The 12,325-nt window shown below is 42.2% G+C and overlaps 2 protein-coding genes across 3 annotated transcripts; both read left to right on the top strand.

Moving 5' to 3' along the window:
- Positions 1-35: 35 nt before the first annotated feature.
- On the top strand, positions 36-7,156 carry LOC120659329 (CCR4-NOT transcription complex subunit 9-like). Of its 2 annotated transcripts, none has more exons than XM_039937426.1 (9): positions 36-354; positions 3,475-3,546; positions 3,785-3,874; positions 4,068-4,110; positions 4,372-4,478; positions 5,119-5,214; positions 5,944-6,125; positions 6,245-6,314; positions 6,426-7,156. In XM_039937426.1, exons 2-9 carry the CDS (start codon positions 3,484-3,486, stop codon positions 6,846-6,848), a joined length of 1,074 nt encoding a protein of 357 aa, XP_039793360.1. In that variant the 5' UTR covers positions 36-354; positions 3,475-3,483; the 3' UTR covers positions 6,849-7,156. The 2 variants fall into 2 exon arrangements, with proteins under 2 accessions (XP_039793360.1, XP_039793359.1); XM_039937425.1 differs by lacking the exon at positions 36-354 and adding an exon at positions 374-2,302.
- A 943-nt stretch (positions 7,157-8,099) lies between these two features.
- LOC120659331 (ferredoxin--NADP reductase, embryo isozyme, chloroplastic) lies at positions 8,100-11,301 on the top strand. Its single transcript, XM_039937427.1, has 6 exons — positions 8,100-8,312; positions 8,403-8,465; positions 9,170-9,502; positions 9,983-10,202; positions 10,421-10,661; positions 10,840-11,301. The coding sequence occupies exons 1-6, from the start codon at positions 8,286-8,288 to the stop codon at positions 11,096-11,098; spliced, it is 1,143 nt and encodes a 380-aa protein (XP_039793361.1). The 5' UTR covers positions 8,100-8,285; the 3' UTR covers positions 11,099-11,301.
- The last annotated feature ends 1,024 nt before the right edge of the window (positions 11,302-12,325 follow it).

Here is a 12,325-nt window from a genome sequence, read left to right as displayed (position 1 = left end):
AGGTGGCAAGAGTCTGAAACCCACCCACCTCCTCCTTCCGGTCGAAACGGAAGGTGAGCGGCGAGCGGGCGGCGGCGAGCGCGGGTTCAGCGTTTCTCGGCGGCGGCATCTGATCCGGTTTTTGGTGGAGGAGGGAACCCCACGTCCAGTCCGCTGCTGCGTCGGGCGGCAGGCGGCGGGGGCGGCTTCGTCCGTTTCGGCGAGCGCGGGTCACGCGGCGCGGAGGGTTGAGCGGGCCATGCCGCGGCGTCGCGCGGCTCGACCGGTAACTGGCGTGGAGGAGGAGCGGGGAGGCGTGGGCCCCGTTGCCTCCGGCGCCTGGGCTTGGCAGCTTCCGGGCAGGCTCCGTTCCAGGCAAGTGTTCTCCAGGGGCTGTCACCGTGCCCGTCTCAAAATTACCAAATTATTGGTTGGCGCTGTACCAATTGATTACATTTTTCGTCTTGCGTATGCATCTTCCACCAGTTCATTGCTCGTGAACCTCACTGCGTTACTAGGCCGCGGTGTTTCTAGCTTTTTAGCAAGGATCGTGGAGCAACCGAAACTGATCTGTTTTTTTTTTTTTACAAGGAGCTAACTTCCTTATAAGAAAACGCACACTGGTCTTGATCCTGAAGCTAATACAGTCTGTGCACACCTCATTAAAGTGGCAGTCCGCAGTAGAATGAACGCTTGTCGATGAAATAGTGGTGCGAGTTGATAGTGTCTATCGATTGTTTTGGATGCCAGTGGAGAAACAGATCATAAACTTGTGGCATATCTTCTTGATTTGTTAGATCCAAAATATCACTTGCCCTTTCCCAGTTAGATAATTCTGTTTGTCCTCTAGACTGTCTATTTCATCAACTCCTATTCATTGTATATTATACCACAATAATAATATAATTGCCACTGAGTTGTTTCCAACACAGATTGCCTATGATAGCATGATATAGTCAGGTGCTTTCTTTTACCAATTTAGACAAGACTTTCTGTAATATATCTTTATAAATTGGGATGTAATTGAATATCTTCTATTCTTTATTAAGTAGTATCTGATTAGCTTATTTCACTTAATATAAATGCGGAAATCCTTAGGTAGATATGCTTACTGAAAGATTGTAAGTTTAGTTATCTTTGCTTTTTAAATTTATAAAATACCATAAGCACCAGTTTATTTCTATTATCCACCAGTTATAAATAAACTCCAATTCCCGTAGATGTATGTTGAACCAGTTTAGACTGTGCTTCTCCCATTAGGACTACCTTTCTTCTCTGCTTTTAATCTGGATTTACGTTTTGATTATAAAGTAAGTATCATTCATTTTCAAAAAAAAATCGAGAATAAAAAACCACATGTGCTGGGGACATGCTCTTCCTAATGCATTCAGAGATCATACTAAAAGAGAAACTATTTACATAAAACTTATGTGCAGATTCTCTGCATCTTCAGGGTAAATATCAGACAACCCAAATGAGTCAAGCACCACATCAGGCCAAAGTTGAGTGCACACTGCACAAAGGATTCTCTTAAACAAAATCGGAAGATTATCATCAAAATGAAGCTCATGAAACAATTTACACCTTACAAGGCCTAACTTACTAAACAGACACTTGAAAGATACATGTTTCTTTTCTTCAAGAGTCATTAATGCCAAAAAATTCATGAGTTTTTTTTTCTCGAAAATAAAAGTCCTGGGTTGAGATGGCTCATCACTACAGATAAAATTGTGTGCATAAGTATTAGCTTGTTACACGTTGCTTAACTTCGAAATGTCAATCTTATCACCTCAGATCCATACTCGAAAGACCAGTACTGTCTAGCTTAGAAGATGTGAATGGTGTATTGCTATTGTTGTAATGACAATTACATTACATAGACTTGATTGCATCCAAAATCACAGAGACAATTTCCTAACGACAATCATAAATACTCAAAACACCATATCATTCGAAAAGGAGTGTAAAGAACATTCCAAATACAAAAGATACAAAAGCTAAAACAAATGATAAGTTATTAGAGAAACTAACCAAAAAGGAAAGGGTAAATATAAGGATGCATTTATTTTTACGTTACAAGAACAAGGGGAAAAGGGCATAAGGGTCTTTAAGTAGAACACCGAATTTGGCCTCTTTGAAACGGAAAATCTCCGATCTTCCTTGTACACACCCCATTCCTTTCCCCAAGGCCTTGCCTCCGTCTCCCTCCATGGCAGGAAGCTGCGACGCCGTGGTGCCTGACATTAAGAAGAAGCTGGAGGAGCAGCTTGTGCTCCTCTACGACCCTGAGTTGCGTGGAGATGCCCTCGTTGAGCTCTCCAAGGTCACTCCTGTGCCTTTTCCTCATCTGCAGATTATACATCTGTGATTGAAGATCTGGCCTTTTCGATCTCTAGCGAGGTTGCTCGCCAGGAATTCTGGTCGCCGCAGCAGTAAAAGTTCGCATCTTGTGATGCTGTGTGGTTTTCCAGGATTAGGATGGTTCTGTTTTATTGATTGGGTATGGGAGTTGGCGTATAACTGTGGTGACTTAACAGCATTCCTCTCCGATTGGTTCTTGGTTTCCAAAGAGTACACTGTTCGATCTCTTGCGGATTTTATCATGAGGATCAATGGTTATATTGTGCGATTCCCATCTTTTGATTCATTCTGACTGCTGTATCTGGAAATAAAAAATTTAGGTATATTTTATATGTGATGTTTTAAGTTTGGTACATAGCTGGATTTCTGTTGTGTGCTTTGTTTCATCCGGAGAATTGGTTTTCTCGTCCAGTTTTGAGTTTATCTGAGGTGGATTGCTATACATACACTACCTGTTTCAAATCCATGATGTCTGATACATTTTGACTAACAACAGTGATGATTTGATCTGTGTTAATGGTCTTCTGGTGTGGAATCTATCATTATGTTTGATTAGGATAAAAAATGTTTTCATCTTTTATTTAGTTGTTTGTCTGACAAGTAGTAGAGCAAGTATCGACACATTCATGTGCAGTGGCTGACATGATGTTTATGTATGACAAGGAGTAGTATTTGTACTTTGAACAGAGTTAGTGTGTTTGTAAGTAGAAAATTTGAGAGTCTTATTCGATAACTTTTGTTCAGATGGCTGTAGCTTACTGCACATGATAATGATGGAAACTCTTGCTGGTGGTTCATTGTGTCTACTTGACAACATTTCAGTTGCAATTTAAGAGTTTGTTTGCAGAATGGATGTGTTTTATTTAAAAAATACTTTTAGTAAATTTGCCAAACAAGTATTATTTCCCTTTATATGCATATTAGCATGCTGAATGCCGAGTTACATGCTGTTATTGCTTTTCTAAGGTGTGAAGGGTATGGACTCATTCCAAAGTAAATTGTTAGTAATTCTGTAGCTGATCAATTCAGCAGTGACAGTAGTAGGTGCATGTTCAGTCATTAGCATGACACATCGTGTATGGAGGCAGCAAATTCAAATTTAGTATGTAATGTTTTTTTGAAACTATTTTTCAGAAAAGGGAGATGTTTCCAGATTTAGCTCCACTGATGTGGCACTCTTTTGCCACAATAATTGTGCTGCTACAGGTATGTAGCAACCCTTGTGCTCTTCTGTGCATACTTATAGTATGATCAAGCTTAATAGGAGCTTTGAGTGTATTCTGTCATGGTCTGTTTCCATGATCTGTCTGTTATGTTAGTCATTCCCGATTCAATCCTTGAGCTCATGGCTATATCAGTTTTCTTAATATATGTTTGTGAAGTTTAAACCAATCTAGTCAGCCTTTTGGTCTTACTTAGTATGTCTGGCTACTTGAAAAAACAGGAAATTGTGTCATTCTACCCTGCACTTTCACCCCCTACGTTATCTGCAAGTGTATCGAACAGAGCCTGCAATGTTCTTGCACTTCTTCAGGTATGTTTTTAGGAAAAGTTGTGTTTCATATCAGAAAAGTTGGCTGCTGGTTGGAACCATTTACCATCCCTTGACATCGCAATAATTTACTGCAAAGGGCATTTTCTTCTGTTTCTTGTTGATCATTTTAAGCTACCAACTTTAGATTTAGTACTGTATGTTCTATTCATCTCCTCTCCTAAACTTGTTGCAGTCTGTTGCATCACACCCTGAGACCAGGATCCCCTTCTTAAAAGGTAACGATTAATTATCATTATCCTTTGTATGTCAAAGCTGAAATGCACTGAAGCTGTGCTTTGCTAGTTACCCTATGTTCTCTCTCAGGGTTTTGTCATATTATCATGTAGTGGTTGATACAAGTTTGGTTTATGTTAGCTGCTGTAGTAAATATTCTGAAGTATTATGGATTTTCTTTACTTTTTATTATGGAACTTTGTTTCCTGGTTATGTTATCATTAGTTATTCACTCCCTCTCATTTCGTCCTTTGTTTTTGCAGCTCAAATTACCGAGTACTTATACCCATTTTTGAAAACTACCAGCAATGCCAGATCTTTCGAGTACCTGCGCCTCACCACTCTTGGTGTGTTTGGTGCTCTTGTTAAGGTAATTTATACATAGAATTTTACACAACTGAGAAGATTTGTTACATTCCCTCCAACACATGAGTAAAAAAGCCTGGATTTGTTTCACTAAACATGCAATGCAATAATCAGTGAAGGTTCATGTTCATATTCCCCAGCTTCTTTAGATGGGCATGAAAGTTCTGAGGCAACCATTTTTGTTCCCTATGGAAGTAAAAGATAACTAATTCTTTAACTTTATCAAGCAGGTTTACTGTAAAACTTTAATGTTTCCCTGCTCCATTTCTTGAATGATTTGTCATGGTTTTAGCAGAATGACCTTAATCCATCTAGATACCACGAAATCAAGAATGGCTACTCAAAAGCAATGGCATGTAAATTGTGATATTCAGAAGGCACACATGACAAATGGCCCACTAGTTTTTTCAAAAAAGAAAAAAGACAACATGCCCCACATGCAAGAATGCTTAAGGATTTGTGGAACGTTTGTCGGGTTTCTTTCAGTGGGAACATTTCTCATGTTCAATCTTGCTATTTTGGTAACAATAGGAGCTGTTATCCTAACAGCGATAAATTCATGGTCAAGGTACATTTGTTGTTTTTTTATCAAACACTAATTCTGCAAATGAGAAAGAAGGTTCTTTGTCTTGTGATACATGCAGGTAGATGATACTGAAGTTGTCAATACCCTGCTAAATGGTGACACCATTCCTCTATGCTTGCGAATCATGGAGACAGGCACTGAACTTTCAAAAACAGTATGTCATATCATTTTTTGCGTGGAATGTCATCGTTTTTTACCTCTGCTCATCCATGCCATATCATGTTATATTCCTTAGTATGCTAGGTTGTCTAAAATTTGCATGAAAAACAATCTTGAATCACCTGGCGTAAACTCAAATTCTCCCAGTCACGTAGATTTTGACACGATATACATAATTATAGCTTTGTTAATTGAGATAATTCTTCACTGTAAAGTCCATCTAATGGCTTTGCTAGTCATGTGTTGCCCAGATCTTGAGTACCTTACCTCGTATGGTACAAGTATGCTAACTTTTCCCAATGTATGATATAGTTGACATGTTGTTTAGAACTTCAGATGAGGTAGACTGTATTTTCTAAAATGTAGCCAAGCAAGTCAGCAATCAACTTAGTTCGAAGCATAAAATGAGGCTTATCAAAGGAGGTTCTAAAACTGTTCGATATCGTTGCTTTTTCAGCAACTATCTTTTGCTGCTAATTTCAATAGCATATATATATCTGCCGGCCAAGTTCTATGTATTTCTCTGAGGAGAACAGCAGGAGATGGCACCTGCTATATTGGTTGGCAGATAAATACTACTAACTTCTTTGTAACATATCTTCTCCAAAAACCTAAAGAAGTTGAGTAGGAGCCTAGGTCTCTCTTTGCAGATGGAGTTAAATGTAAATTCTACTAATCTGATAGCCATTGCTTTAATTTACTAATCAGTCAAATGCATATGCAGGTGGCCACTTTCATTGTCCAAAAGATCATTATGGATGAAGCTGGGTTACAGTACATCTGTGCCACCCCAGAACGTTTTTTTGGGATAGCCACTGTTTTAGCAAGAATGGTGGCTGACCAGCCCTCCACCAGATTGCTGAAGCACATTGTCCGCTGCTACCTCAGGCTGACAGATGATCCCAGGTGTGCTCTCACTTTTACTAGGAACTTACTTTATAACATGCAACATTTCTTCCCACACAACTATGCTAATCTCTTCCTTTTCAAAAAAAAAAAGATGCTCATCTCATACTCTGTTGCAGGGCCCATATTGCGCTGCAAACTCATCTTCCTGAGGCTCTGAGAGACGGGACATTCGACAACGGCCTTAGGGTGAGTCTTGTTCTCGATTCGTCAGCTGTCTCTAATCAACCATTACCCCACTTATACTAGATTGAAGGTTTCAATCAAGTACTAACCATATCTTTGTTACTGCAAACACAGGATGATGATGTTGCAAGGCGCTACCTCCAACAACTGCTGGATAATCTGGCCCGGCCTGGCGGAGGAGCACCTCCTGCAGTCCCAGGTCCTGCAGCAGCTGGGGTAACTCATCCAGTCCCAGCTCCCGCGGCAGGTGGTGCGCCACATCCTGATCCAGGCCCTGTGGCCGGTGCAAGCACTGAAGGATCCTCCCAGGCAGAGCTGAGTCATGGTCATCCAAGCCCAGCTCCGTTGGCGGGTGCTGCACCACATCCTGGTCCAGGCCCTGTGGCAGGTGGAAGCCCTGGAGGATCTTCGGCGAGTAGCGCTCATCCAGGCCCAGCTCCCACGGAGGTTGATGCACCACATCCTGCCCCAGGCCCTGTGGCTGGTGGAAGACCGGGAGGATCCTCTCAGGCAGGGCCGAGACGCAGGCGCCGTTGATGTGAGCCAGATGCGGTCGCTGCAATTCAGAGTTCACTGCAACTATGGAGTATCTTTTCGTGAATTACAGCTAGTGGAGAACCCTGCGCGTCTCTGGAATAGAACGCTATGATGCCGTTTATTGCAGTTTCAAGAAAAAACTGAACCCTGTATGCTGTAATAATAAGCGCTGCAAACGTCTGCAGCACCTGCACCAGTACTGATTTATGAATCTTTGGTATTTTGGACACCCAGAATGAAGACGGAACAAACCTAGGGAAAGTACCATTTTATATGAAGCTCCTCATATGATGCTTCGGTTGCCAGTACCCCCAACCCCTTTTGGATGTTTAATATGATCTACACGCGGAGCATGCTGGACAGTTTCTGCAGGGTAACACTGTGAAATGTCCTGTGAAGTATGGAATTCTGCATGGCCTGAGAAGCCGGTGATGATCTGCTGCTGACCGGCATAGCTAGCAGAAAAGAAATACTAGGGGTGTTTAGTTCCCAAAAATTTTTGCGTTTGACCACTAATTAGAAGTATTAAACATAGACTAATTATAAAATTAATTACATGGATGGACGGAAAATCACGAGACAAATTTATTAAGACTAATTAATCTATCATCAGAGGTTGATTACTGTAGCACGACATTGTGGAATGATTCGTCTCGCAATTTCACCCGGGGTTGTGAAATGAGTTTTGTCAATTATCCATATTTAATACTCTTAATTAGTGGTCAAACGTTGTCAGTTATTGTAGCACTCAAAAATTTTTGGAAACTAAATGAGATTTTAAGATTTGGCCTGGTTGGCCTGCAGAGATCAGGCTGAGAAAAACTGCCAGAGCTTGCCCCACTGATGCAGCACTGCTAAGTTCCTTGGTCGTGGCGCGTGGCCACGGACTTTGACATTCTGAGCACGATCAGCTGCTGCAGTTGCTACCATTCTCTCGCACATGTTCCTTCTTTCGGAACACGCCGTGGACATACACATGCTGAAGGCCGTGGAAGAATTGGCTGCTGCATTTCTTGCGTGGTTGAAGTCAACATTTTGCTTCAGTCATTCTGCCTCAATGTGTTCCAAAGAAGCAAGTACTCGCAAGATGTTTACGAATTTTATGGGATTTAACACAAACTGATCAGATTTCCATAAATCTCAGACTGATCTACTAGAATTTTGAACAAACGTGAATCCGTTTGAAAGATTTTGACGAACCTGACGAATAGTGCAAGTAGCACAAGTGGCAACGCTGCAGCCGTCAGCAGCATAGCGAGAGCCCCACAAATTCGGCAGTCACTGTCAGAGTGGGTGCGACGAGCCTTCCTATCCTTTCTCCACTACTCTCTCCTCCGAACTGCCAAACCCGTCCCTCTCCTCGCCGTCGCTCGCCTCGCCTCCCGCGGATCAAAACCCTAGCAAACCGCTCCCCCCTCGCGGCCCGGTCGGCCGGCGATGGCGTCCGCCGCGCTCGGAACTCAGGTACGTGCATCCCCCCGCGGCGCGCCGCGCGATGCCGGGCTCATCTTTCCGCCGCGTGCAGCGCTGATTTTGAGTCCTGGTCCCATGCAGGTTGCTGCAGCAGCCTTGGCGCCCGTCGGCTCGGACGGTTTCCTCAAGGGTTCTTCGCGCAAGGTACTTGGGTTGGATGGGTTGGTTGCGTACTGAAGCTAAAACTTGCTCCAATTTTTTGGGGTGCTTGTTGGGGAATCTCGTGGCTGGGTCTGCGTGGTTGGCACTGTAGACCATGGTTCAGGGAGGCAAAACATCTAGATTCTCTTCCTACACTTCCTGAGAGCAGTAGCAATACTAATACGACTTAAGTAAAATGCATGCCAGGATGGCCTTCCTTTGTGCTAAGGACATAAATAGTTTGCTAGAATTTCTGTTAGATTTTGTCCACTGATACTGTTATATTGATTTACATCCAGTACCCAGATTACCTACCATACTGTTATTTAGTGAAGTAGCTAAATTAGGCGAGGAATGTGTATTTTTTAGTTGTTTTCTGCCACTGCCAACTTATGGATGAAGTAGCTGATGCCTACTAAGTACTAAGTCTTCTTTTTCTCTAGTGTACTAATTGTTGAGGTCATCTAGGTAAGGGTAAAGGGGTTGACCATAACTCAGGGCAGAAATCGCTGCATTTCCCCTAGAGCATGACTATTGGATCCTAGGAATTTCCAGCAGAAGTTTGTAGTATGAACATTATAGTCGCACATTTAGTATTGCAATATTCCTGTTGAGTAGGTAGCGGATGATGAATTTCCTGCATTTTTGGCTTTTCCTACTTGATGCTATATGATCTTAGCCTTACAGGATTCGATTGTTATGTTCAGGGTAACAATAGTCTAAACTTCCGGAGCAAACCATGGGTTGGGAAGAGCTTAGCATGGGAAAAGACCCAGCAATCAAGGCATTTGAACAAGGTCTTCTGTATGTCCGTTCAACAAGCAAGCAAAAGCAAAGTTGCTGTTAAACCTGTTGAATTGGAGAATGCAAAGGAGCCACCACTCAACTTATACAAACCGAAGGAACCTTACACAGCCACAATTGTCTCAGTTGAGAGGATTGTAGGCCCTAAAGCCCCTGGTGAAACATGCCACATTGTCATTGACCATGGTGGCAATGTTCCATACTGGGAAGGACAGAGTTATGGTGTCATTCCTCCGGTAAGTACTTCCTTCCTTGTTCTGCTAACATAATGCAGCACTTCTGTAGTTTTGTTTTCCTTTATGGACTTTACACTTTCCTTCCATTTTTTTTTGCCAGTGTAGTGTTCACTGAATAGTATCTTTGGATTTTTCAAAGATTCTTTATTTATTCATTTTTTCTATAATAAGATGTTATTCAAATAAATGTTGTCAAAATTATGGTTAAATCTCTAGCCAGAAATTATTGTTATAAATCTGGACAAAGTTTATCCAGTATTTTCAGTTCTCCGATTGCTGATAAACTTGTAAAGCCTTGTCAATATTCAAGCTCAGTTACTGTTAACAAGACTGATAATTTAGGCCTTTTGTGCAAATGACTAGTTAACACTCCAAATTTAATTTTAGTTTAATTTTTATCTGCATCTGCTTTCTTTTCTGAACCAGCATTTCCTACATCTAATACCTTGCTCATATGACCTCTCATATATTTGTTGCCAGGGAGAGAATCCGAAGAAACCTGGGTCTCCAAATACTGTTAGGCTCTATTCTATTGCTTCTACTAGGTATGGTGATTCTTTTGATGGAAAGACAGCAAGCTTATGTGTTCGCCGTGCTGTTTATTATGATCCTGAAACTGGAAAGGAAGACCCCTCAAAGAAAGGTATCTGCAGTAACTTCCTGTGTGACTCAAAACCAGGGGACAAAGTTCAGATCACAGGTACAGAACATTATCTTGGATGTCATGTATAAAAGCATTGTTATGTATTTGCCAACAATAAATGGTAGCTTCTAACTGCAAAAATAACCATTTGAACATTCCCTGAGTTCATGGAGTCGTAAAATATGTTGGATGTTAATACTGTACCCATTGCATCATTCAAGGCATATGCTGGTTATTTCTGTCCTAAGCATCTCATAATGTTTCTCTTCATGCAGGCCCCTCGGGCAAAATTATGCTTCTTCCGGAGGATGATCCAAATGCAACTCATATCATGATTGCCACTGGCACTGGTGTTGCTCCTTACCGCGGCTACCTACGTCGTATGTTCATGGAAGATGTCTCAACTTACAAATTTGGTGGTCTGGCGTGGCTCTTCCTTGGCGTTGCTAACTCTGACAGCCTTCTCTATGATGAAGAGTTCACTAACTACCTTCAGCAGTATCCAGACAATTTCAGGTTTTGTGTTCTTCAAGCTTAATCATCGTATGTCATTCTATCCTAATGATATAACTGAGAATGCTACAATCTAATGCTTTGTTTATTTCACTGTGGTGGCCACATACTTCCATAGTTCAATTGGCTAAAGTAAAGCTGAATGGTTCTTGCTGAACTGATCCAAGTTTCGACGTTGCAGGTATGACAAAGCGCTAAGCAGAGAGCAGAAGAACAAGAACGGTGGCAAGATGTACGTGCAGGACAAGATTGAGGAGTACAGCGATGAAATCTTCAAGCTCCTGGACGGCGGAGCGCACATCTACTTCTGTGGTTTGAAGGGGATGATGCCGGGGATCCAGGACACGCTCAAGAGGGTGGCCGAGCAGAGAGGAGAGAGCTGGGACCAGAAGCTGTCGCAGCTGAAAAAGAACAAGCAGTGGCACGTAGAGGTTTACTAGGTTTTGAAAATGCCACAGATTATGATTGTTTCGCAACAAGGTGAGAAACTGGACATATAATTGAACAATTCTCGTTGCAATGTAAAATTGTGGGTTTTGTTCATAAGCTTCTGCTCCAAATGTTGAATAAATTGAAGCACATGCTTTTGAGTTGGTGTTACTATTTATTGAAGAGCACTACCAGTACCAGCTTTTCTTGCTCATTTCACATCGGTTGTTAAGCTATTTTCAAGGTTATCTCTCGATGCTGTATGCATATTTTGACTGCCAACCTGTTATGCATTATTGAACTGTACTATCCATTGTTGTCTATTAACTATCCTAGCCCAGTCCATAGTCACAGAATTCGGGGTCGATGCCTCGTCCCTCGACCCGGGAACGTCGTTCCGATTCGAGGGTCGGGGTCGAAGAGGGTCAGTGTCCCATTTAAGGTTGGATCGTGTCCCGGTTTGAAAGGGGTCGCAACCCCATTGCTAGCAGATTTAATTGGGATAAGGAGGTTAAGGACAGTGGATTGGTGTGGTTTTTGTTAGACAATGAGCTGAGTACGTGTAGCATGGTCTAAATGTACTATTTTATATGTTTCTTATATGCTTGTGCAGATTAGTTTCTTCATTAGTAGGATATATATAGTTTTTGTCTTTATCGACCCGAAGATATCGACCCCGATCCCGATGAATCAGAGTCGCGTCCCACATAATAATTTATCGTTCCATAGATGTATACCCCCTTTCGTACCATAATTTTATAAAGTGACGACCCTCGACCCTCGACTCCGTTCCTCGATCCCGTTCCTCGACCCGGTCGACCCAGGAACTTTGTGACTATGGCCCAGTCAACTTTGGCCCCCCACATCAGAGGACAGAATTGTTTTTTTTTTCAGAAAAGCAAAGGCTATCATCTCTACTGGGCCTCGCTTTATTCTGTCGAATAATTAATATTACACAAATGCGAGTCTCATGGTCCTGCATTCCTGCATGATTGCCTGTCTATTTTATGGTTGCTTGCCTGGTCCTTCCCAGATCACCAGCAGCAGTTTCAGGTAAACATAAGGGAAAAGAGGAACTCCCCGCCTTTCCATCACCTTTTCCGCTGCTGTTATGGACGACTGCAACTGAAGTTGGGATGCAGCGATGGAGATGTGACAAAAAGAAGAGCTGGTTTCACCTGGTGCTTTACACATCTCGTGGTCTCCATGATCTGTAAAGGCTGTATCCAGTTACAAGT

This window comes from Panicum virgatum, chromosome 2N (assembly GCF_016808335.1).
Source record: "Panicum virgatum strain AP13 chromosome 2N, P.virgatum_v5, whole genome shotgun sequence".
NCBI classification, from domain to species: Eukaryota; Viridiplantae; Streptophyta; class Magnoliopsida; order Poales; family Poaceae; genus Panicum; species Panicum virgatum.
The sequence above is the reverse complement of the archived record's forward strand: the minus strand, read 5'-3'. Positions and strand labels throughout refer to the sequence as shown.